Source organism: Hyperolius riggenbachi, chromosome 9 (genome assembly GCF_040937935.1).
Source record: "Hyperolius riggenbachi isolate aHypRig1 chromosome 9, aHypRig1.pri, whole genome shotgun sequence".
Lineage (NCBI taxonomy): Eukaryota > Metazoa > Chordata > Amphibia > Anura > Hyperoliidae > Hyperolius > Hyperolius riggenbachi.
Genome location: NC_090654.1, coordinates 82,233,454 through 82,258,594, shown reverse-complemented (window position 1 = coordinate 82,258,594; position 25,141 = coordinate 82,233,454). Strand labels below are relative to the sequence as shown.

Genomic DNA, 25,141 nt, shown 5'->3' with positions numbered 1-25,141 from the left:
AGTGTGTCCCCAGCCTCCTCCTCCTCCTGAGCTCTCCCCACCCCACTCCTGTGCTGTGTGTCTGCCCTGCACGCTCTCCTCCCTGCCAGGAACAGATGCAGCATTGAGGGGCACGTGAGCTTCATATGACAGGAACAGCAGCTGGCTCACTTGGCACTGGGCGTGCTGCTGTCACAGGGAGGGACACACCACCACCCTCTCCCTCCCCTCCCTTTTCCTTCCACCAATGCTAACACATCTCCTCCCACCCATTTAACCAGAAGCTGGAGCTGCTATCACCAGCATAACTAGCTACAGCAGCCCAGAGCTCTCACACTCACAGCAGCCCTGATCACTTATCACCTGGACTGGTACCTGCAGCAGCAGAAATAGCCATCTCTTCCAAGCTGCCACTCCTCTATGGACATACTGATATACTACAAGAGCTAGTGTCTTGTTCTGTTGTCATGGAAAGATCCCCCAGTACCCAGCCTCCACCACCCTGCCTCACCAGATCTGACTCCTTATCTGGGTAAGTTCTTATTGATAGGACTGCAATTTGCCTGGCATTTATAGGAATGACTTTGTTTACTCTGGTGGTCTTCATGGCAGTTGGCATTGGAATAAATGGTAGTGCCATTTGGCCAGGCTGTTGCATATGTACTGGACTACCTTTCCAGTTTGGGAGATTTATCATTAGTTTTCAACTTAACCACAACCCCATTTCTATTATCCACTGCTTCCTACTTATTAAAGGTCCCTTCCCTGCTAATATTTATTAGATGGAGGCATGAAAAATGCAAATGTAAAAAATAAAATAAATCCAATTCCCATTTGGATAAATATGCCTCTATATACTTATAAACCTATGTGCATGCAAAGCTTGATACATTAGTTCTGCAACCCCCTGGCCAGCAGAAAAGGATTTGTCTAGAATAGGAATGTAGGCTGCTATTGGTGAACTGGATCTGCATGTATTGATAGAAATGATACTGATGCCAGAGTAGTTGGTGCTTTACTGCCTGTTTCTGATCTCCTGTCGTTCACCTTTCAGAATGGAGTTTTCCCATATGTATCCAGTGTTCAAGTCCCGGAAGGGGTTAAAGAGGTGCGATGATAGCAAGGTATGACACTTTTTCTTCCCTAAACTTGCTCATGTTCTTTAGTTAGACTTTGACAGTTCTGCAAAATTCAATTTTGTTGTTGTCTGTTTGTCTGTTTTCTTACCAGCACACCCCCCAGAAAAAAAAAATCTTTGAAGGCTTATTTTTGCACACTTGCTATTTTTTTTTAAATAGACACATAACCTCGTTTTATAATTGTCCGTTCATTTCAGTGTTCTGCTTTTTTTAACTTTTGGGGTTTTTTTTACTATTATTGGCTGAAATGATAGTCTTTTTATAGCTTTTTATGTGTTTATCAATGTAGGGAAAATTGTGTCTTATTAACTGCAATCTTAATAAATGCACTGTGGATAACTTTCATTTTTTTAAATAATAAGTATTGCGGTTCTTATATAACTGTAAGATCAGTTGCATTGGGGAGTGATAGTGATTCGTTATCACTGGTTTGTGTTGTGTATGTGTGTACAGTAGTCTGCAGCATCCGCTTATAGCCCAACCTGTACAGTGTAGTGTTCCTGCACGTTTCTGTACATGTTCTGTGCAGCGTGTATAGACCAGAGAGCCTCACGTGTACTCTCACATGTAGGCTGTCTGCTGACGTGCACTGATCCAGACAGGCCACAAGGGGGAAGCACGTTAGATGATACTGTGTGCCTCAGTCTGCTCCGATTCAGAATGATGAGATTAAATGTTGACGTCTTTTGCAGGACACCTACAAGCTTCCGCATCGCCTGATTGAGAAAAAGCGCAGGGATCGGATCAATGAATGTATAGCGCAACTGAAAGATCTGCTGCCAGAGCACCTCAAACTGACGGTAAATGAATGCTACGCTTGTTTACGCTCCGGTGCACCCTGGCCACCCTTGTTTTTAGTCACGGAGACCTGCTGAATATCAGATTTTCCAGAAGTAGGCTATTTTCCTATTGGTCACATCACATGCCTTAGCCACAGCTACATGTGACAGGCGCGAGGCGTGCAACATGCATGTGACCACCATGGGTAAAAGCAGAGATAATTTTGTAACAAAATCAGAGACCATGTGACCCAAGCTTTCATCAGTAATGGTTACATAATTTGCTGAAATAATTATAAGCGTCCCTAATCCCGAGAATAGGAATACTGTATAAAGGGCAGGTTTGCTCATCTCGATTACAGCTTTGTTGACTATGAGGTACCTGTGGAAGACCTACTGATTTTACCACATTGATTTTTATTGCCGTTTTGGCTACTTTTATCGTACTGGGATATCAGTGGTGAATCGTGACCTGGATACTTCCCAGCTTCCTCCAGTTGCTATGGCATTTACCATCCCTGATGGTTTATCCAATACAGAATGAACACTTGGATAGTCTACTTGTAAACTAGTGAGCTAGTTCTTATGGCATTGTTGGAGGGGCAGAGGCACAAACTCATGTGGAAGATCTTATTCCTGAAGTCTTTCTGATATAAGATTGAGAACTCCGCTTAGAAATCTGAAAGTATGAAATTCTGAGACCTTTAGAAATAAAGCATTGTCCAAAGTACAATGTCAACAAGAACAAGTGAAGTTTAGTAGTTAAATTCTACCTCTTAGAGGTGTTGGTGACAGTAGCCGATGTGTACAATACACAATGGTTCTTTGCCAAACAACACAATATTACATAAGAGGAAGAACAATTTCTGTTTTGAGTCAAGCTTCTGTTACTATGTTAAGTACATAATCTTTGATGGTAGAAAAAAATGGATCTTTATAAACCTCTCCTCCACTCTTTGCAGACGTTGGGGCATCTGGAGAAAGCTGTGGTCTTGGAGCTCACGCTGAAACATGTGCAATCCTTGTCCAGCCTGATAGAGCAACAGCAGCAGCAGATCCACAACCTCCAGAATGGTGAGTGTCCTCCTCCCATCTACTGGCTTCTAGCAGATATTCCACAACCTCTTCATAGTAAAATCAGTAGGAATCAACTAACCAAATAGCAGCCTTACTCCAGAATTATCCAGCCAAGTCATAGAGATCCAGAACCACTGAGATGTTGTACAGGGGCCAAAAGGAACTAAAAAGCCCTTTTGCTTAAAAAAAAACAAAAAAACCCAAAAACATACAAAAAACCCCACAAGTCTGTCCTCTTAAAAGTGATATCCATAAGCACCTTTTTGATTACCATGTTATACTGCAGGATTTACATAGCACCATAATACCTAGTAGCATGTTATATTTTTGGACTTGTGTAGAAGAATGCCATCCTTTAGGATTTAGGTAAAAGCACATTATATTGAAAACTGAGATAGCAGCAAGCATAACAGCCCATGAGGCCTCCCTGCAAAATTGTAATGGGGCACCCTGGAATCCAAACTTCTCCCCGCTGTACCTGATCCCCCCCCCTCCTCTTCCCCCACACACACCTTGCCCCCGACACGCATGCAGAATAGCGCAGGGACCAGAATCATATTTTCCTGCTCCAGTGCTGCTGTTCTCCTCTATGCATTACAGCCGCACACTCTCAGCTGCCATTAGCTAGCTCCCAATCACGTGACTTGCATCAGTCATGTGATCGGGAGCCAGCGAATGGCAGCAGATAGTGTGTGGCTGTGATGCATGGAGGAGACCCACAGTGCTGGAGCAGGTACTCCACTACCTGTGCTACTCTGCATGTGAGTAAGGAGAGAGAGGAGGAGTGGGCCCCCCCAGCTGTTGCAGGCATCACAGGGACTATTGTTACACCCCTGCACAGCAGTTTTTAAGCAGCAACATTATATTGTGGCATTTAGATAGCAGCATGTGTTATTGGGGCATTTACACGGCAGTGTGTTGTATTGACAAACTCAGCTGCATGGTATACCACGGGAATTATACGGTAGCACATCAAAAGGGCGTAGCCAGGATCTGAGCCACGGGGTGAAAACAAATCCTTGAGTGAGAGAGATCTACATTGGGAATGGAATTCAGAAATTCACCAGTTTTATATACAGAGTGCAATCGGTGGACTAGATCATTCAACTTTATTGGTTCATGCACACGCACAATTTCTGCTTACTGATTGGTTGATGAAAAACTTTCATCTCCAGGTGCAAGCATGTTTCAAATAAAATGAGTAATCATTTTCTACAGTGTTCAGTTCTTCAAAATTGTTGTTCCTGGAGGGTCCCAGATTCTGCACAGGGCAAGCAGCCTCTAACAGAATAATAATAATAAGCAGAAATAAGCTTTTCAGCAGCCTATGTTGATATAAAAATTGCATTTGTTTTCCGTTGGAGGGGTGCATCATTCTTTGCCTGTTTGTGATGCATGGTGGGTATTTATCTGTATTCTCCACTTCATTTCAATCTCTTGTCCTTTCAGGTTGCCCGTCTGAAGGTAATGAAACTTCCGGGGAAGATATGTTTCGTTCCGGATTCCAACTCTGTGCAGAGGAAGCTCTGAGGTTCTTACAAGGAGGCGAGAAACGGGAACTCGTGGCCCACTTGCATCGTGTGGTTTCTGACCTCAGCCACAGCCCACCACCACCACCTGTTGCCAAAGTCAACAACACTAAGCCCAGCCCAAAGGTCCAAGCCACCAACTGTGTCCCGGTGATTCGACGAGCTGCCCCTCTAAACACTGGAGAGCAGAGCGGTACAGATACGGACACTGATAGCGGGTATGGAGGGGAAGTGGATAAGACAGAGCAAGCTCAGGAACAGGGAGGCCTCTTGAAGGAGGAGAACATTAGCGCCATGGTTCTTGATAGGATGATTAAACAAGAGCAGGATGAGATACCAAAAAAGAGGCCCAGGATGGAGATCACAGAGGAAGAGGCCAGATTTAACAACAATGACCTATCAGTTCTGGGGCCTTACTCAAACCAGCCACCTTTCTGTCTCCCTTTTTATTTCATACCCCCCTCAGCCTCTGCCTACCTGCCCATGCTGGAGAAATGCTGGTACCCTGGGTCTATGCCAATGTTGTACCCTACTCTGACACAGTCAGGGTTACTAAGCCATGATCGGATGACACCAGGTCACTCCCCAACTTCAATGCCTTCTGTGGACTCCTCTGCCCTTCTACAAGCTCTGAAGCAGATGCCTGCAGTAGGCTGTGATCCCAAAGACTGAAAGACAGGCAGGCACAAGAACATGGATGTGCTAGCGGAAAACAAACTGGAGTACTCTTAGGCCAACCATGCAACACATGGCAAGATCCTTCCCGCTGACACCCACCCATGCTGGAAGAGGACTTAAAGATGTCTATGCCAGTTGCACTGTGTAGGTCCTAGGTGTCGGGCAGGTGTTGGCACAGTATATGTGACCATCATAGAGTCTGCCTAGATGGTACGGGCCAGAGACCTCAAAGATGTGGAGATGTCCATCAACCCAGCAGTGGAGGTTGTTGTTTTCAAAGCGAAGTTACGAAGCAACAGAAAAGGACTAGCGCCACCTCTAGACCAGTATATCTGGTGTATTCTTTGGAGGTGGTCTGGGTTTGAGTTCAGATGCACCAGTTTTGCTCTAAGTATTCCAAGACCTCTGTCACATCAAGGAAACAGGAAGAGCCATTCCTTAAGCACTGATTTTTTTTATGGGCCTTTATGAACTGCTCATGAGCCTCTAAAAGTAACCGGCCAGGCCCCTGGCTCCTTTGCCCTACTGGTGGGGGCTTGAGGACCCACAAGACAAAAAAGAAAGCACTTTAGAAGTCCAGCTCTCCTTTCTGGACGTTTACCCTCTCGTGGGGAGAGAATGTTTTTTTTGTTTATTTTTTTCAGAAAAATAAATTAATTTCAAGAACCTTGTGCATTGTTTATGGGTGTGAACAAAAGGAATCATGAAGTGGGAATTATATGGAGGCCGTTATTGCTGATTTCCATGCTTGTCAGGCTATTATGCTGATCCTCTGTCTTTAATATTCTGAGTGCTGACCAGAACCAGTATGCAGATCAGGTGTTTTGACTCTAACTTTACTGTCTGCATATTTGTTCTTGGCAGGACTCTAAAACTTCTGAAGCCATAAGATCAGCCAGACAGGCAGAAGGCATTTGTAAAGAGAAAGTGGCAGCGCCCATATTCCCCTCAGTACAAATTTTTTTTAAAGGTTGCTGACAATATGGGAGTTTTCCCAGCTCTGCCCCACCTGATGTAGCTGAGTGTTGGTAATGACTACTATGACTATTTTACACAGAGCCTGATTTTTCCTATTTACTAAAGGTGCCCACTAATGGTACAATGTTCAGTGAATAATCGCCCAAGTGATCAGATAAATGCGATCGGAAATAAAATGTCATAATACACAGGTTATATCACTATCAACAAACCAATCTGGTTTTACTATCCACCACATCCAATTATAAAACTGTTTTTCTGATCAACTAAATTGTCACTGAACGATCACCTTTAGAATCGTTCAAAGTTCATTTCGGACATCAACGATGTTTATTTTCTGCCAATCCGACCATCTTTACCGTATATACTCTAATACAAGGCGACCTCCTGTATAAGTCAACTCCAATATTCAACCCTCTGAAGCTTTAATTGTTTATTGACTCAAGTATATATCTACCCAGCAAAGTTAATGGCTGCACTTGGGGCTCAGGAGGGGTTAAAGTGGACCCAAATTAAAAATACAATGATTTGAGAAATAAAATCTTTTTTCTAAATTATAATAATAAATAGCAGCCTTTTTCAGCTGCATGATGACAAATATAAAATATTTTACATTTATTGGAGGAACCCCTCCCTTCCTTTCATATTGCCAGGACAGAATCCGGCAAACTGGTGGAGTAGGTGTCTGGCAAAGGAGGAATTGCTAATGGCTGCCACCTGTATAATCCTAGTTATGGAAAGAGAAGGGTGAAAAGCATGCACTGAAATGCTCATAGGCTTGAAGGAGTGTTTATTTATCTTTGTATTTGTCAGAGTGGTGCAACTAAATATTTTGAATTAAAAAAATGTTTGGTTTGGGTCCGCTTTAATGAATGCACTGCATACAGTATTGCAGCCATTAAACCCTCCTGTCCCTTAAGTGCAGCCATTACCTCCATCAGGCCCCCCGAGTGCTGCAATCATTCTCTTTTTATGCAGCCCAGTATTCCCCCCCCCCCCCCCCCTTTTCTTTGGTAATTGTGGCCAGGACTGTCAGACCTTTGCTTTCTTAGCTTTTCCTTTCCTCAAAGTATAACTTACCACTGGGTAAATTGCTGCAAATGGGAATATAACTATTAGTACACACATTACTCAGTGTGCTCAGTGTTGCCAGTGACTTGTGTATACGTGGATCCCTATACTTTTACGAAGTGAATCAGACCTAAATTTATAGACTTATACTCGAGTATATGTGATGGTTTGGGCGATTCTTCACTGAACACTATTATTAGTGGCCACCTTTAGTCGTCTCCAGAGATCTTCAAGGGTCCTCTGTGATACCATCCAGAGAACATGGACCAGGTGTTTTTTCCTTGTAACAATGTCTGCTATTATGTGGTAAATGGCAGCACCCCTGGCCTCTATCACATAGGAAGTCCAGGCTCTCTTGGTTTTATGTAAATAAAAATGTTGGCGTGGATGCTGCATGCAACTGCAATCACAAAGCCACTACATTACCCCCCCCCCCCCCTCAGCAACCCTCGTTATGATCCGATACAACCCAGGATAAAGTGAAAAACCATAACCATTAAAAGGCGGAGAGTTTTTAATTAAAGGAGAACTCCAGTCAGTCCTCTTGCATCCCCTGGCAGCACATACATTCAAATGTTACAGATTTTGTAAGCTATGAGCTGTGACAGATCTGTATGAAACATAGGGCGCGATCCAATTCACTTTTTCTTCTAAGAGGTATTTTTTTGCACTCTGCAGTTGAAAAAGTACCAAAAATGTAGTTGACAAAGTACTGTCAAAATTATTATGATTATTTTCTTGCTTGCTGGTGGCTTAAAGAGAAACCGTGACCAAGGATTGAACTTCATCCCAATCAGTAGCTGATACTCCCTTTTCCATGAGAAATCTTTACCTTTTCTCAAACGGCTCATCAGAGGGGTCTGTATGGCTGATAGTGTGTTGAAACCCCTCCCACAATGTGATGTCAAGAACATGGTGCTGACATCACACTGTGGGAGCCTTGTTGCATTGTGGGAAATAACAGCTGTTTCCAACTGCCAAAAAAAGCAAGCAGCTTCTTCCAGTGACATCACCGGCCAGCAGTAAAAAATGTCACCATGTCATAAATGTCAGAATGTAAATCAGGGAGAGGAAAGATTTTACAATGAGAAAACACTGACTAAATCATTTATACATAATTGTAAAAATTAAGCACTTTTGTTCATTACATTATTTTCACTGGAGTTCCTCTTTAAAGGGCATTTTATTTATAATGTGAAAATAAAACCTAGGAGAAAAAGTGAATTGGATCGGGCCGATAAGTTACAATATGCCCCCCTTTGCTAGAGGCTTGTCTGATGTTCACCTTTAGGCTATGTTCTCAGTGATATTTGCGTTGCACTGCCTGTAAAAACAGGAAAGCAACAGAGTGGAAAAGTTGCATCACACATTATGAGTGTGTTCTGATGCATACAGTGAATGAAAAGTATGCTTCACTCTAAGGCCCGGTTCACATTAGCGTTCCAGGACCGGCTTCCCCGGACCCGGAACGCTCCGTACACAGCGGATGGTGAATGGATACATTGTTAATCAATGTATCCATTCACACTCGTACGACCGTCCGGATCCGGGAACGCAGCTACGGGACGATCCGGCTTTTTTCCAACAATGCTCCATTTTTCAGTCCGTCCCGGTGCGGCTGCGGACCCGGGCCGGATCCTGACCCGAACATGCGGCCATGCTGTGCAATGAGAAACGGATGTTTCTCATCACACTGGCAATAGGACCGGATGCTTCCAGCACCGGACCTATGCCACTTGGGGGGCCCGGACTACACGCCGGTATCCCCCATACTTGCGGTGCCTTTCTGGCACTGCAATGTATCTAGTTCCGGCTACTTTATTGTAGCCGGAACTGATACATTCCGGATCTGCAACTTGTGCCGCCTTGTGGCCACCGCAGAGACCCGTACGGTCTCTTTGCGGCCCCCGGACACTTGCGGACTCGAACCGCAAGTCTGAACGGGGCCTTAACGCAGGCATTATGCGGTAATACACTGCGTTGGGACACCACACTCTGCTTGATTGCTTGGGATGCACTGAGAACGTCACATACAGTGGTGTGAAAAACTATTTGCCCCCTTCCTGATTTCTTATTCTTTTGCATGTTTGTCACACTTAAATGTTTCTGCTCATCAAAAACCGTTAACTATTAGTCAAAGATAACATAATTGAACACAAAATGCAGTTTTAAAGGGAACCTTAACCGGCGGGGAAAAAAAAATTCACTTACCTGGGGGCTTTCCCAAGCCTCCTGCAGCCGTCCTGTGCCTGCGCCGGTCCTTCGGTGCCCTCCGGTCTCCCTCCGCCGCTAAGTTTCGTTTTCGGACGACTGCCAGTCGTCCTCGGGCAAATCGTCATCTTCTTCCGGATTCCCCGTCGTAAAGAGCCGTAAAGCACGTCCGCATGACGCCAAACGCGTCATGCGGATGCGCTTTACGGCTCTTTACGACGGGGAATGCGGAAGAAGATGACGATTTGCCCGAGGACGACTGGCAGTCGTCCGAAAACGAAACTTAGCGGCGGAGGGAGACCGGAGGGCACCGAAGGACCGGCGCGGGCACAGGACGGCTGCAGGAGGCTTGGGAAAGCCCCCAGGTAAGTGAATTTTTTTTTCCCCGCCGGTTAAGGTTCCCTTTAAATGATGGTTTTTATTATTTAGTGAGGAAAAAAAACTCAAAACCTACATGGCCCTGTGTGAAAAAGTGATTGCCCCCCCTTGTTAAAAAATAACTTAACTGTGGTTTATCACACCTGAGTTCAATTTCTGTAGTCACCCCCAGGCCTGATTACTGCCACACCTGTTTCAATCAAGAAATCACTTAAATAGGAGCTATCTGACACAGAGAAGTAGACCAAAAGCACCTCAAAAGCTAGACATCATGCCAAGATCCAAAGAAATTCAGGAACAAATAAGAACAAAAGTACTGTAATTGAGATCTATCAGTCTGGTAAAGGTTATAAAGCCATTTCTAAAGCTTTGGGACTCCAGCGAACCACAGTGAGAGCCATTATCCACAAATGGCAGAAACATGGAACAGTGATGAACCTTCCCAGGAGTGGCTGGCCGACCAAAATTACCCCAAGAGTGCAGAGAAAACTCATCCGAGAGGCCACAAAAGACCCTAGGACAACATCTAAAGAACTGCAGGCCTCACTTGCCTCAATTAAGGTCAGTGTTCACAACTCCACTATAAGAAAGAGACTGGGCAAAAACGGCCTGCATGGCAGATATCCAAGGCGCAAACCACTTTTAAGCAAAAAGATCATTAAGGCTCGTCTCAATTTTGCTAAAAAAACATCTCAATGATTGCCAAGACTTGTGGGAAAATACCTTGTGGACCGCCGAGACAAAAGTTGAACTTTTTGGAAGGTGCGTGTCCTGTTAAATCTGTCGTAGAAGTAACACAGAATTTCAGCAAAAGAACATCATACCAACAGTAAAATATGGTGGTGGTAGTGTGATGGTCTAAGGTTGTTTTGCTGCTTCAGGACCTGGAAGGCTTGCTGTGATAGATGGAACCATGAATTCTACTGTCTACCAAAAAATCCTGAAGGAGAATGTCCGGCCATCTGTTCGTCAACTCAAGCTGAAGCGATCTTGGGTGCTGCAGCAGGACAATGACCCAAAACACACCAGCAAATCCACCTCTGAATGGCTGAAGAAAAACAAAATGAAGACTTTGGAGTGGCCTAGTCAAAGTCTTGACCTGAATCCTATTGAGATGTTGTGGCATGACCTTAAAAAGGCGGTTCATGCTAGAAAACCCTCAAATAAAGCTGAATTACAACAATTCTGCAAAGATGAGTGGGCCAAAATTTCTCCAGAGCGCTGTAAAAGACTTGTTGCAAGTTATCTCAAACGCTTGATTGCAGTTATTGCTGCTAAGGGTGGTCCAACCAGTTATTAGGTTCAGGGGGCAATTTCTTTTTCACACAGGGCCATGTAGGTTTTGAGTTTTTTTTCTCACTAAATAATAAAAACCATCATTTAAAACTGCATTTTGTGTTCAATTATGTTATCTTTGACTAATGGTTAACGGCTTTTGATGAGCAGAAACATTTAAGTGTGACAAACATGCAAAAGAATAAGAAATCAGGAAGGGGGCAAATAGTTTTTCACACCACTGTAAGTTTAACAGTGCAGTATGACTTTCCGTGTTACAATGCGTCTAGTATGTCTCACTACAACGCCCCACTGTGAATGTAGCCTTATTCTGGTCTGCTTCTGTTGGAACCCCGTCAAAGATCTCTGAAGAAGTCGTGGTAAATTAGGAAAAGTGGATCTGACAAAAAGGCTCTATGAGTTGCCATACTATACCACTAATCAAATATAAACTGCAGGATTAAACCAAAACCTGAAAATACACGTATGAGATAATTATATTTGTAGTAGTTATGTAAACAGCAGCCATGTCAGTGTGATGCAAAATCTAGTTCACTCAGCTCCCACACAGAGAAATAACAACAATTATGAGATAATTAACTATATGTGTAGTAGTAATGAAAAATAAAACTTCACTGGAATCTCATACTCTTATTTTCAATGTAAAGGCTGACATTCTAATTCTGAAGTGTGAACAGCAGGCCATGTCAATGCGATGTAAACTCTGGTTCACTCATTTCCCACACAAAGAAATAATGAGTTTTTGAAAGTTTCAGGGCGTGTTATCAAGGGTGTTGTTTAGCCAGATACAAGTGTTTTGGCCTGTATTTGTTTGAAGAGAGCTGTTGCTGCAGTACAACTTCTCAGATAAATTACTGGTTTATTAACCCTTGCAATAAAAAAAAAGAAATCAATAAATACAAAAGGAAGCACAGATAAGTACTTAGTACATACAGTGGTGTGAAAAACTATTTGCCCCCTTCCTGATTTCTTATTCTTTTGCATGTTTGTCACACTTAAATGTTTCTGCTCATCAAAAACCGTTAACCATTAGTCAAAGATAACATAATTGAACACAAAATGCAGTTTTAAATGATGGTTTTTATTATTTAGTGAGAAAAAAACTCAAAACCTACATGGCCCTGTGTGAAAAAGAAATTGCCCCCTGAACCTAATAACTGGTTGGGCCACCCTTAGCAGCAATAACTGCAATCAAGCATTTGCGATAACTTGCAACGAGTCTTTTACAGCGCTCTGGAGGAATTTTGTCCCACTCATCTTTGCAGAATTGTTGTAATTCAGCTTTATTTGAGGGTTTTCTAGCATGAACCACCTTTTTAAGGTCATGCCACAACACCTCAATAGGATTCAGGTCAGGACTTTGACTAGGCCACTCCAAAGTCTTCATTTTGTTTTTCTTCAGCCATTCAGAGGTGGATTTGCTGGTGTGTTTTGGGTCATTGTCCTGCTGCAGCACCCAAGATCGCTTCAGCTTGAGTTGACAAACAGATGGCCGGACATTCTCCTTCAGGATTTCTTGGTAGACAGTAGAATTCATGGTTCCATCCATCACAGCAAGCCTTTCAGGTCCTAAAGCAGCAAAACAACCCCAGACCATCACACTACCACCACCATATTTTACTGTTGGTATGATGGGCTTTTGCTGAAATGCTGTGTTACTTCAACGCCAGATGTAACGGGACACGCACCTTTCAAAAAGTTCAACTTTTGCCTCGTCGGTCCACAAGGTATTTTCCCCAAAGTCTTGGCAATCATTGAGATGTTTTTTTTAGCAAAATTGAGACGAGCCTTCATGTTCTTTTTGCTTGAAAGTGGTTTGCGCCTTGGATATCTGCCATGCAGGCCGTTTTTGCCCAGTCTCTTTCTTATGGTGGAGTAGTAAATACTGACCTTAATTGAGGCAAGTGAGGCCTGCAGTTCTTTAGATGTTGTCCTGGGGTCTTTTGTGGCCTCTCGGATGCGTTTTCTCTGCGCTCTTGGGGTAATTTTGGTCGGCCGGCCGGCCACTCCTGGGAAGGTTCATCACTGTTCCATGTTTTTGCCATTTGTGGATAATGGCTCTCACTGTGGTTCACTGGAGACCCAAAGCTTTAGGAAATGGCTTTATGACCTTTACCAGACTGATAGATTTCAATTACATTACTTTTGTTCTCATTTGTTCCTGAATTTCTTTGGATCTTGGCATGATGACTAGCTTTTGAGGTGCTTTTGGTCTACTTCTCTGTGTCAGATAGCTCCTATTTAAGTGATTTCTTGACTGAAACAGGTGTGGCAGTAATCAGGCCTGGGGGTGACTACAGAAATTGAACTCAGGTGTGATAAACCACAGTTAAGTTATTTTTTTTAACAAAGGGGGCAATCACTTTTTCACACAGGGACATGTAGATTTGGAGTTTTTTTCCTTACTAAATAATAAAAACCATCATTTAAAACTGCATTTTGTGTTCAATTATGTTATCTGTGACTAATAGTTAACGGTTTTTGATGAGCAGAAACATTTAAGTGTGACAAACATGCAAAAGAATAAGAAATCAGGAAGGGGGCAAATAGTTTTTCACACCACTGTATGTATCTTATCATGTCACTTCAAGTATGCTTACATCAGTTGTGAAAGAAGTATGGAGGCTGCCACTTATACAATGCTAGATTCCTGTCTGTACTACTGATCCTCTTGCTATCATTTCTAAATTGCTGGACCAAGTCTGCAGCTCTGATAAACAGAGGGAAGTTACAACTTCTGATCAGTGTGGTGACAGCAGTGTCCGTATTTATCTTATGATACGTGTACTTTGACTTTGGATCTGGTTGTTGTGGAGGAATATGGCAAATTCTCATTGCAGATACAAGATGTCAAGCAGAGGGTTAGCCGAGTAACCAGCCAGCCACACTGTCCAGCTATTCACTATTGCAGATCTCAAGTATTCTGCTGCTTCTATGCCTTTCACCTGATCACTGAGTGTGTGTTGTCCTAAAGGCCAAATCTTCCTTTCATATATTTAAGGAGAACTGTACTTACAAATGCAAGTAGGGGTATCCACCTGACACCACACCTTCCTCTGAGTCCTCCTCAATAAATGCTTGTACTGACTCCATTCTCTTGAGGAGCGAGCAGTGCGACCCAATCTCCTGCAATGTGGCCATCCACTTAAGGTAAAAATAAGCTGTAGGAGGCACAAAACCTAAAGTACCTATTATCTAAATTGTGAATAGAAAATAGCAGTAGTTTTTGGTCTTACCTCCTTCTAGGAAACAAAACCACATGAGGTAGATCTATTTATTCATGCATATAAGACAACACATTTCATGGATACTGGCCCGCTACCTCAGGTCAATATAAAGTGCCTAAGTTGCAGCATCCACTTAAGGTGGCCATGCATCTAGCGAATGTGCATCGAGTGATTAAGCGATCAACTTTATTGGGCGATCAACTACAGTGTGGTTGATTGAAAGTCGATCGACTAGTGGCCCACGCACTACAAGCAAGATTCTATGCGATTCACAATCACTAATCAATCTGAGAGATGTTGTGCCTCCATGCTCTGAATCTAAAAATTGATTCTTTGTTGATCGGAATTATGTGAACAGTAGCTTTATGATCAACCAATATCGTCCATCCTTCTCGATTAACAAATAAATGTGATCCATCCAGACATCGTTCAATTATTGTCAATCCCGCACACTGTAACACACGCGATTCTCTCAATTCGATAAAATTATTGAATCAGTCGATCGGGCTGCCAAATCGATAGATTTATGGCCACCTTTACAACAAAGTCTTCTGTTAACTCCTGGAGCCCATCTGCAGAAATCATGCTATAATAAAGTGAGGGGTTGGATCATCAGGCTCACTGGTAAATATGGCCATAACAGCAGAATATACGTCACTCTGGGATATCAGTAGACAAAGGTGATGTAAATATTTGTTTTACATGGACAGTTGCATTGGACTTTGCTGCAATGCCCTATTCACAATCTGCAGGGAAAGGGGTGAGAGGCAGGACTAACCCGCAAGCACTCCAGAGGGCAGATAGATAATTATACTTAACCACTTGAGGACCCACCCTTTACCCCCCCTTAAGGACCAGCGCTGATTTTTGTGATCTGTGCTGGGTGGGCTCTGCAGCCCCCAGCACAGACCAGCTGGCATGCAGAGCGATCAGATCGCCCCCCTTTTTTCCCCCCTATGGGGATGATGTGCAGAGGGGGTCTGACCGCTCCTGCTGGTGGCATGTTGCGGGGGGGGCACCTCAAAGCCCCCCTCCGCGGCGACATTCCCCCCCCTCTCTCTCCTACCTGTCCCCCCGGTGATCGGGGCTGCACAGGACGCTATCCGTCCTGTGCAGCCTGTGACAGGATGTCCGCTGTCACATGGCGGCGATCCCCGGCCGCTGATTGGCCGGGGATCACCGATCTGCCTTACGGCGCTGCTGCGCAGCAGCGCCGTACAATGTAAACTAAGGAGACAAATGTCTCCTACGTTTACATTTAGTCTGCGAGCCGCAATCAGCGGCTCGCAGGCTATTCACGGAGACCCGCTCTGTGATCTAACAGGAAACGGCCGCTCGCGCGAGCGGCCTTTCCTGATTAATTAGGGAGGCACCTGGTCCTCCAGCTACCACTTTGCCACCGCACGGTATGAGTGTGCGGTCGGCAAGTGGTTACGTTTGTAAATCGTTATCTCTTAAATCCCATCCCCAGGTACAAATGCTTGCAAAGTCCTGGGCAATCAGTGGCAGAGATAGTATTCATATGCAGGGAACTCTTTTATTAGCACATATCACATAAATCAGGAAATTTGCATCATTCTCTAATATTTGCAGTTTACAAACTACACTCAGTATTTTAACCACTTAAAGTGAGCCAGAAAAAAAAATGCGTTTTACTCACCTAGGGCTTCTACCAGCTCCCTGCAGCAGTCCTGTGCCCTCGCAGTCACTCACTGATCCTCTGGTCCCCCGCTGCCAGCTAGTTTCGTTTTTGCCAACAGGCCCGTCAGGACGGGTAACGCGTAGCTTTTTCCGCATTCCCGACTAATTAGCACTATTGCGGGCCGCAACGCGTACAAAAATACGCCTTGCCACACATCTATGCGTGCGTAATGCGGCAACGCGTATTTTTGTACGTGTTGCAGCCCGCAATAGCGCTAATTACAGTCGGGAATGCGGAAAAAGCTATGCTTGGCCAGTCCTGATGGGCCTGTCGGCAAAAACGAAACTAGCTGGCAGCAGGGGACCAGAGGATCAGTGAGTGGCTGCGAGGGCACAGAACTGCTGCAGGGGGCTGGTAGAAGCCCCAGGTGAGTAAAACTCATTTTTTTTCTGGCTTAAGTGTCTCTTTAAGTACCAGCGGTCTCTGCCCCCTTAAGGACCAGAGACCGCTGGTACCAGCAACGGTGCAAACCCAACGAATATCTGCACTTACCGCCGCAAGTCGGGAACCTGGGCCACCCACTCTGCCGTCCCGTTGACGGCAGAGTTCCTGTGAGACGATCAGGAGCCGCTTTTATTGGCTCCTGACCCTGTCTTTCAGTGTAAGCCAATGGGAGCGGCTTACATTGAAAGACAGGGCCAGGAGCCAATGAAATCGGCTTCTGACCGGCTTACAGGGCTCTGCTGTCTTACAGACAGACAGAGCCAGTGAGATACGGCGAAAGACGTCGGGTTTGAGCGTCACGATTGGCAGGGAGCGACAGAAACAGTGGATGCGCGCAGTGGCGGCAATTGAAATCTACGCCCTGCCAGCCAGGAGCCCACCAAAACAGGGCATACATTTCAATTAGCTTGGTCCGAAAGTAGTTAAAGTGGACCCAAATTAAAAATACAAGATTTCAGAAATAAAATCTATTTTCTAAATTATAATAATAAATAGCAGCCTTTTTTCAGCTGCATGATGACAAATATAAAATATTTTACATTTAGGGCCTGTTTCCACTACACGCAGATTTGATGCAGATTGGATGCAGAAAAACTGACTCCAATGAATGCCTATGGGAAACTGCATCAGAATAATCGCGTTTAGTGGAAACAGGCCCATAGGAATTCATTGGAGTCAGTTTTTCTGCATCCATTCTGCATCCAATCTGCGTGTAGTGGAAACAGGCCCTTATTGGAGGAACCCCTCCCTTCCTTTCAAATTGCCGGGATAAAATCCGGCAAACTGGTGCAGTAGGTGGTGTCCGGCAATGGAGGAATTGCTAATGGCTGCCCCCAGTATAACCCTAGTTATGAATCGAGAAGGGTGAAAAGCATGCACTGAAATGCTCATAGGTTTGAAGGAGTGTTTATTTATCTTTGTATGTGTCAGAGTGGTGCAACTAAATATTTTTAATTAAAAAAAAGTTTGGTTTGGGTCCGCTTTAAATGATGATACAGAGCAGAGATAATGACCCTTTGAACTTCTTGGCAGAAAAACCTTAAACAAACAAGAAACAGCAAGAGACCGGTTGAGATAAGTGCTTCAGAAAATAGCATTGCTCTCTGACTAAATTAGTAGGAGAGCTCAGAGAAGCACTTTTGCAAAGATAACAAATGAAATTTCTTAAAGGGACTCCGAGCTCTAAATAAAAACGAAATTGGTACTCAACTGGGGCTTTCTGCAGCCCACCGTAGGTCGGGAGATCCCTCGGCGTCCATCTGGCCCATCTCCCAGGGCCTGGCCAGAAATGGCTCCCCGGCGGCTCTGGGCCAGAGTGTCGGGCTCCTTCTTCCTGAAACGTCACGTCTGTCGTCACCACGCCGGCGTCATCATGGCAGCCGGTGTGACAGTACTGCGCATGAGGGCAAACAGAGTTTGGATATTATGAACAAACTGTGTAGGTAAGCTCTCATACTACATTGAAGTGTTAAAATTGCCCACTGATTGGCCAATCAAAATTGGATGTGTGTACCAGGCTTCAGTTACACAAAAATTTGTACAATCAGATTGTAAGATGTATGGCTATTGCAAAGCTCCTGTAAAAGCGCCTCACACTAGTTTTCCCACATAAGATTCTAATTACCATGAGGAATAGATAGGGCCGGTCCTCCCACGAAGCAAGGTGAAACACATCAGGCGCAGAGATTACAGGGGCAGTGTGTTTGCTCTGTGTTTACACTTACAGCATGCAGTCAGAGTAGGAAGAGACGCGAGAGAGTTAAAGAGGTCATCATTGGGGAAAAGCAACATGCTGTGTGAGGAGTCTGACAGGGAGTAACGGGGGAGGCAGGAGAGCAGCAGTGTTTCATTCGACTTGCATAGCAGAAGGGAGGAGGTGGCACAGCTGTCCTGACTGAGGAGGAATGGAGGATGGCAGACTGGCTGAACAGTTTGTTGTCACAGACTCCCAGCCAGCCAGCCAGTGTGTTATTGTGCTGCAGCATGGCATGTCTCAAGTTGATGCATATGCTCCCTTGCTGACTGAGAACATTAAATGAAGCAGAGTAAATTGTCGGGTACTGTGCGATCATTCCAAATCGAGGGGGGCATCCTCATAAGTTTACATTAGGCAGCAAAAAGTCTAGGACCCGCCCTGGAAGTAGGGATGGTCAAAAAATTATTTGAGAAGATGCAGTATCATCTGATTGATGCTGTCTATTTCAGAATTAAGCATTCAGGATTTTTTAAAACCTCTTTATTAATGTAGCAACACCATGGGGAGGTTGAGGTAGGTTTGTAAAGAATAAAACAGGGGCCTAGACATGGGTAAATGAGGTGACATTGCTCTGGGCCTTATGATGAAGTCAGAAGACTAGCCCTTTTCTACGTTATTACTTGCTTCTCACATACAAGTCATTATTTTTTCTCTCCATTATTACGGGTCAATGAGCGGACAGTCTTTTCCTCTCTGTGTGGTTTTTTGAAGCCTTCAGCTGTATGAGGATTTTTTCCTCTGGCCGCCCTGGGGTCAGCCTGACACGTAGGCAGGTGAGTGAGTCACCAACCAGGTGTGTGTGTAACAATAGGTCCTTTCTCAGGAACCCAGCAGGGGGAGGGGTTAAAGGGGCTGCCAGTTCTGGCACTTTGATGTCAGGCAGAGATCTCAGTTCCCCTCCACTTGTTTTGACAGTGTCACCTCCCTGTCACCCTGCGCCTGTTGACACAGCCAGGCTTCCGAACTCGGCTTTCATGTGCAGCCCGGAGCTAAATGTATCCCCTTTTTCCTGGAATGAGACGTGACTGGCACGAGTTCAACAGCGACTTGCTGACACTGTTCACCCTGCACCTTGCTCTGTCTTCACCCCCCCTCCTGCCTGCAGCAAGGGCCTCCGCTCTGCTGCCACACATAGCAGGGGCGTCCTTATATACTGTACTGGTACTTCTGTGTGGCTTCCACAGGCCAGAAACGGAGCAAAAGTAAAGAAGTTTTATAACCAAAATCCTGGATTATTTCTTAGTTGTACTGTACACCTGAGGAAACTATTGCTCTTATTACACGCATAATTGCTGAAGCCTTTTGAGTGCTGTGTTCTTATTGAATAAGGGCCTTTTTCTGCTACCTGTGAATACGCGTTTCTGTTTCGCCCTGAAAAACGCATGCCCATTTACTTAGGGCGGTTTCCATTTGCGAATAGGAGCCAATGCGGCTGCGCATCACTTTCGCTCCTATTCGCGCCACTTCTGCATCGGGATATGAAGATGTGTATTGGAGGAGACGGCTGGCAGAAACAGCTGTGCGAGAATATGCAGCATGTTGCAGATTCTTGGGTCGCTCCACACAACCAGCACGCAATGGAAACTGTTCCATTGCCATGCATTGGTTACATTGCAGCCGCGGTGCAATGAGTCCATGTAGCCGCATCGCACAACATACAATGGAAATGGGCCCTTAAATAAGAACTGTGGCAAAATTGATGCGCTCGATTTTGCCGTGATTCTCATTCAAGTGATTGGGCATGCGTTTTTCAAAATACTCAGACTGAACTTGTTACGGTTCTCCGCTGCCACGTAACACCACCACGATTCAGCGCTTGACACGTGTGGTGTTACAACGGTTGCAATTTGGCTGCATTTAAATTGCACACCAAGTGCACTGGCAGGCGGCAGACAGATTGAACTGCTCAGAAAGCGCACAGTTAATTCGTCCATCTGAAAGAGGCTTAAAAAGGGTTCACCGGAACCTATAAAAAAAAGCTAAAACTGACACTTAGCTGGGGCTTCTATCGGCCCCCTGCAGCTGTAATGTCCCGCGCCGTCCTCCTCCGATGCTCCGTTCCCCGCCGCCGGGAATCTGCTAATTATTCGTCTAACTAGACAAATAGAACTGCGGCTGTGCAGCCTAGGAAAAAAAAATCAAGCTCTTACCTGAGGCTTTCTCCAGCCCCTTGCAGCGGATATATCCCTCGACACAGCTCTAGTGTCCCAGGGTCCCCTCCGTTGCAGATGCCGACCTCGCCGGGTCGCCATATTCTGTGCCTGTGCGCTCACGTGACCTGGAACGTTCTGTGCAGGCACAGAACTACTGTGCCTGCGCAGAACGCTCCCAGTCACTGGATCGCGACCACTCGCGTCAATGCACTTGCGCAGGCACAGAAGATTCTGACCTGGCGAGGTCGGCATCTGCAACAGAGGGGACCCCATGACACCAGAGCTGCAGCACGGGACATATCAGCTGCCAGGGGCTGGAGGAAGCCCCGAGTAAGATCTTGATTGTTTATTTTCCTCGGATGTGTCTTTTAACCACCCCCAATTCCCAACCGATCACAATGCTATTTTCGATTGTGCACCAATCGTCATCCCTCTGCCCTCTGAACACATCGGTAGCCTGGAGGCTAGTGTTTGTATAACATCCTACCCCAAATTGTTTCCCCATCCCCAGCAGGTGACAATATGCATGTACTTAGCTTTACAGGGCAGCTAGGCAAGCATCTAGAACAGCGGTACCAAAGCTAATATTTTTTTGCCTAGGTGTCATTTTACCGTAATTGATATCTAAGACTGCAGTCTGCAAGCTTCAAGTACAAAATATCATTAGGGCTCTTTCACACCAGAGCCCTTTTTCCGCGTTTTAACGCAAAGTCTATACTTTGCATTAACCAAGGTAAAAGGAAAGTCCATAGACTTTCCTTTTACCTTTCACACCCGATGCTGCGTTTCGATACGTTGTGGTACGACGCGTCCCGGCGCATTTTATCGTCGGGAATCGCCGTTTCCCATTCGGGTTAATTAACTACTACCGCCGCTACTCAGCGTCGCACCGGAGTTTCCCGACGACACGCCGCAACGCGTGCAGGAGCAGTTCTCCTGCACGCTTTCAGTGTGTAACCGGCCTTAGGCCCCATTCACACTGCACGCGTTTCCAGCCGCGTTTTGGAAACGCGTGCAGGAAGCCGACACGCACATCAGACAGTGCATAGAGTGCACTGTCTGATGTTCACACTGCATGCGTTCTGGACCTGTGCGGTCCGGGAACGCATGCTGCACGCATTTTTTGCAAAAACGTGTGGCTGTCCCATTCACTTTTCAGTGATGGGATCAGCCACGCAACGCACACAAACTCAGACGGCGTGCGTTCGCATGCGTTGCGTTCCGCACGCATGGCCATCCGCATTTGTAATATGAAATGCATACTTCCTGTAGATGAGTGTAGCACAGGATCAGCATAATAGCCTGCAATCCAGTATTGTCAGAAGAAGTCTGCAGTGGTAGCTACGCTTCTGGCTCATAAATACACTGTATATCCGCTGTTGGGGGTGTACTGAAGTCAGAGGACCAGCACAGCACACACGAACCCAGCAGAAGCAGCGAAGCTTGTTATCACGTGACAGGGTACGTGAGGCCGCCAGGCGCGGGAGGCGTCCAGCAGCTGCCGTGTAATCAATCTGCGAGGCGCGTGCGTACGTGACGGAGACACGGAGGCCACCTCGCGTGCCCCCGGGTGCCTCAGGAAGGCTATAGCGACGAGCTGCGGCTGTGACTGGTAAGGGCGGCAGTAGGGGATGGGGGCTGAGGGGACATGTCACGCTGCTGGTAACGCGCTGTCCTCTTCTCATTAAACAGCGAGCATGTGCGGACTGCGGAGCCTCGCCCCTTCCCGAGTGCATAGAGGAGAAGTCCCTGGCGCGGGGCCCATCAGCAGGGGGTTCCAGGAGCCCTGCCCTCCTCCAGCGCTGGCGGAGACGCTTCCTGTCAGGAATGCGGAGCTCGCCGTGTCTATGGGATGAATCAGCACTGGGGCAGCGCGTGGGAATCTAGTCTAGCCAAGAAGCACACATACGGCAAGCCACGCCCCTTTATCATCCCAACACGGCTGTCCTGTGTCTGGTGAGACACGTCTAGTGCGGGGCTGCTCATAGGAGACACTTGGATGGGGTATAGCTTCAAGTATCCCTGAATCGCTGTACAAAAAATAGAATGAAGCTTCTGATGCCTGTTACCTGTATAGGAACAGTCAATGTGCTCATTATGCTGGGCATACTCAGCTCGTTTTTGAGCCATTTAGACGGCTCGATAAATAATTTCCGACATGTCCAATCTCCTGCTCGATCGTTTCGCTGCTCGATTTGAGATAGCAGTGAAAGTTAAGAAATACCAGCGGAAGATAAAAAAAAGCGAGCGTCGAAACGATTGAACGCGAGAATCAACGAGCCGTGTATGCCCAGCACAAGTGACTGAATCGCCACTTACCAATCTATTTTCGATTGGAAATAATCGGATGGGAAATGGGCACCTTTAAGGTGGACATACATCTGTAGATGTAATTAACCATAATTTGCATATATTCAGCAGTGATGCACTGGGAGACATCTCAAGCTCACTCCAACGTGAATTATCGCAAATTCTTTCTGTTTTAAGAAAGCAAACTCTTGTTTTCCTTAGTATTTTAGTAAGGGGGCTTTTAGGACCATTGTAGCCCCTCACACACTCCAATGAGTTCTGGTTCACCATGAGCTTGCTGGTTAGTCTGTACGTATTGATCGAATCTGCCATTGCTAGATGTATTGGCATTTTTAGTCCCCTGACGCTGCTCTTCATTCTCTTTAGGGGTTCCTCCTGTTCCTCGCCTCTCCTGCCTCCCGTAATTTTTTTCTGAGTGGCGCTGCACCATTCTGATTATGCTTGAAGTTTCGTACCACACATGCGCAGTAAAAGAAAGCGCTTGCTAACGTTTGCTGTGTGGGGTTCTGAAGTTGTGTCTACACAGTTCTGAATCGTGCGGTGCCGCTTGTGGGAACTTCTGGAAAACAACTCGACGGAGGGATCCAGTCAAATACTTAGAGGACCGGGAGGGACCCCTGAAGACAACAAGCAGCATCCGAAGTCTAAAGAAGAATGTAATGTAGCCAGGGCCGGATTTGTACTCTTTACCGCCCAAGGCCACTGTCACCAGGCGCCCCCCCTTCAGTATAGGTAGCAAGAATGACCCTTCCCTCCAGTATAGGTAGCCGGATGTCTCCCCCCCCCCCCAGTATAGGTAGCCAGATGACCCCTCCCCCCTTTCCCTCCTTTATAGGTAGCCAGATAAATGCCTTAATCCTTCCTTTTCCCACCCCCTTTCAGTTTTGGTAGCCAGCTCGCCTTCACACCGCAGCAGCCATCAGCTCGTCTCCAGTGCAGAAGCTTCCTTTCCGTCTCCAATGCTGCCCAAGTCCATTGCCGTTGGCCACAATGCAAACGTGCACAGAGAGCATGGTTGCTGCTGCACAGGCGGTCAGGCGCTCACCTGATTTCCCTGCATTGCAGTATTTGCAAGCTTGGAAATGCTGCACCAGTTTAGCCTGCTTTTTTGGTGCCCTTGATCCTGTGGTGCCCTAGGCAGTGGCCTAAATCTGGCCCTGAATGTAGGCCACCATGGCCTTCAATCATTTTTTACCTGGATTCAGGGGTACTTTCAGTCTGCTCATGTGTAATTCTGGCATAGCAGCAGTGTTTAGTGAATACACCAGCGGTGCAGTTGCGAGTACATTTGAAATCGGCGCCGGTAGACTTGGGCGCAGGATACAGCGGTATATAGCTGATCCTGCTTCTGCACAAGTCCGGGCCGATTTAATTACTATTCCCCCTCCAGGCCGCCATGGATAGTGGGGGAATGAAATAATTCGGCTTCCAGCGATTGCTGGAGGCCGAATTATTATGTTTTTAAGCAACCTCGGCTCCGTCTTCTGAAGGAGCCGACGTTACTCACTGAGCGCTGCAATAGGAGTGATTCCTATTGAAGTCTATGGAGGCGCCGGCTGCGCCCAAATCTAGCAGCGCTGAAAAGCACTGCTCCGGCAGTTGCAATGGGAGCCAAATCTCCACTTTCTGGAGGGACAAACGCCAGTGCGGCCGTGCTTGTTCGCGAATGAAAGCACAGGGGCAAACTTCCAGATTGTCCCAGCACTGTATCGGTGGTCGGGAGGAGGACATAGGAAACCCATCCGCAAATTCCTCCCCCAATAACTGTTCTGTTAAACTTTTTTTTTTTTACTTACAGTAACTTTTACAGTAGAGGTAGAGGGTTTACTAGGTAGACCTCAGTGCATCAAGATCTGATGATGTAACTGGGACAGGATAAGCATAAGTAAATGCCAGTTGCTTGAGAATTCTGGATAACTGAAATTCTACTGTACACAGTTATAACACTGTGTCGCTTTGATCTCTCAATCTCATCCCTACTATAGTCATCTCCTGTCTCTTGTAGACTAAAAGCTCATACAAGCTCAGACATAGTTTCTTCTTAAGAGCTGGTTCAGATGGACGTTTGCTGGCATCCAATCATGTCATTTAGCGCTGGAATCTACTGTGTCCCGCATTGAGATTAATGGAAGCAGAGACACTGCATGTAGCTTCTAGCTTTTTGTTTGCGGTGCCGTACCCCCTTAGCAGCTGAAATCATCTAGTATGTGTATGAGGCGAAATGCCAGTTTTGAAGGGGGGCCTGTTAACATGCCGAGATATCTGCGTTCTCTCCTCTCTGCATACTGCAGTACAAACATGCTGCTCATCTTCTCTCCCCTCACCATAGTACAGAACATGCTGCTTCCTCTTCTCTCCCCTCATCATAGTACAGAACATGCTGCTCTCCTCTTCTCTCCCCTCACCATAGTACAGAACATGCTGCTCCTCTTCT

General features: G+C 45.9%; 1 protein-coding gene across 1 annotated transcript; it reads left to right on the top strand.

The window, feature by feature from the left end:
* Positions 1-253: 253 nt before the first annotated feature.
* BHLHE40 (basic helix-loop-helix family member e40) lies at positions 254-5,847 on the top strand. Its single transcript, XM_068253114.1, has 5 exons — positions 254-511; positions 1,034-1,103; positions 1,811-1,918; positions 2,860-2,971; positions 4,424-5,847. The coding sequence occupies exons 1-5, from the start codon at positions 447-449 to the stop codon at positions 5,173-5,175; spliced, it is 1,107 nt and encodes a 368-aa protein (XP_068109215.1). The 5' UTR covers positions 254-446; the 3' UTR covers positions 5,176-5,847.
* The last annotated feature ends 19,294 nt before the right edge of the window (positions 5,848-25,141 follow it).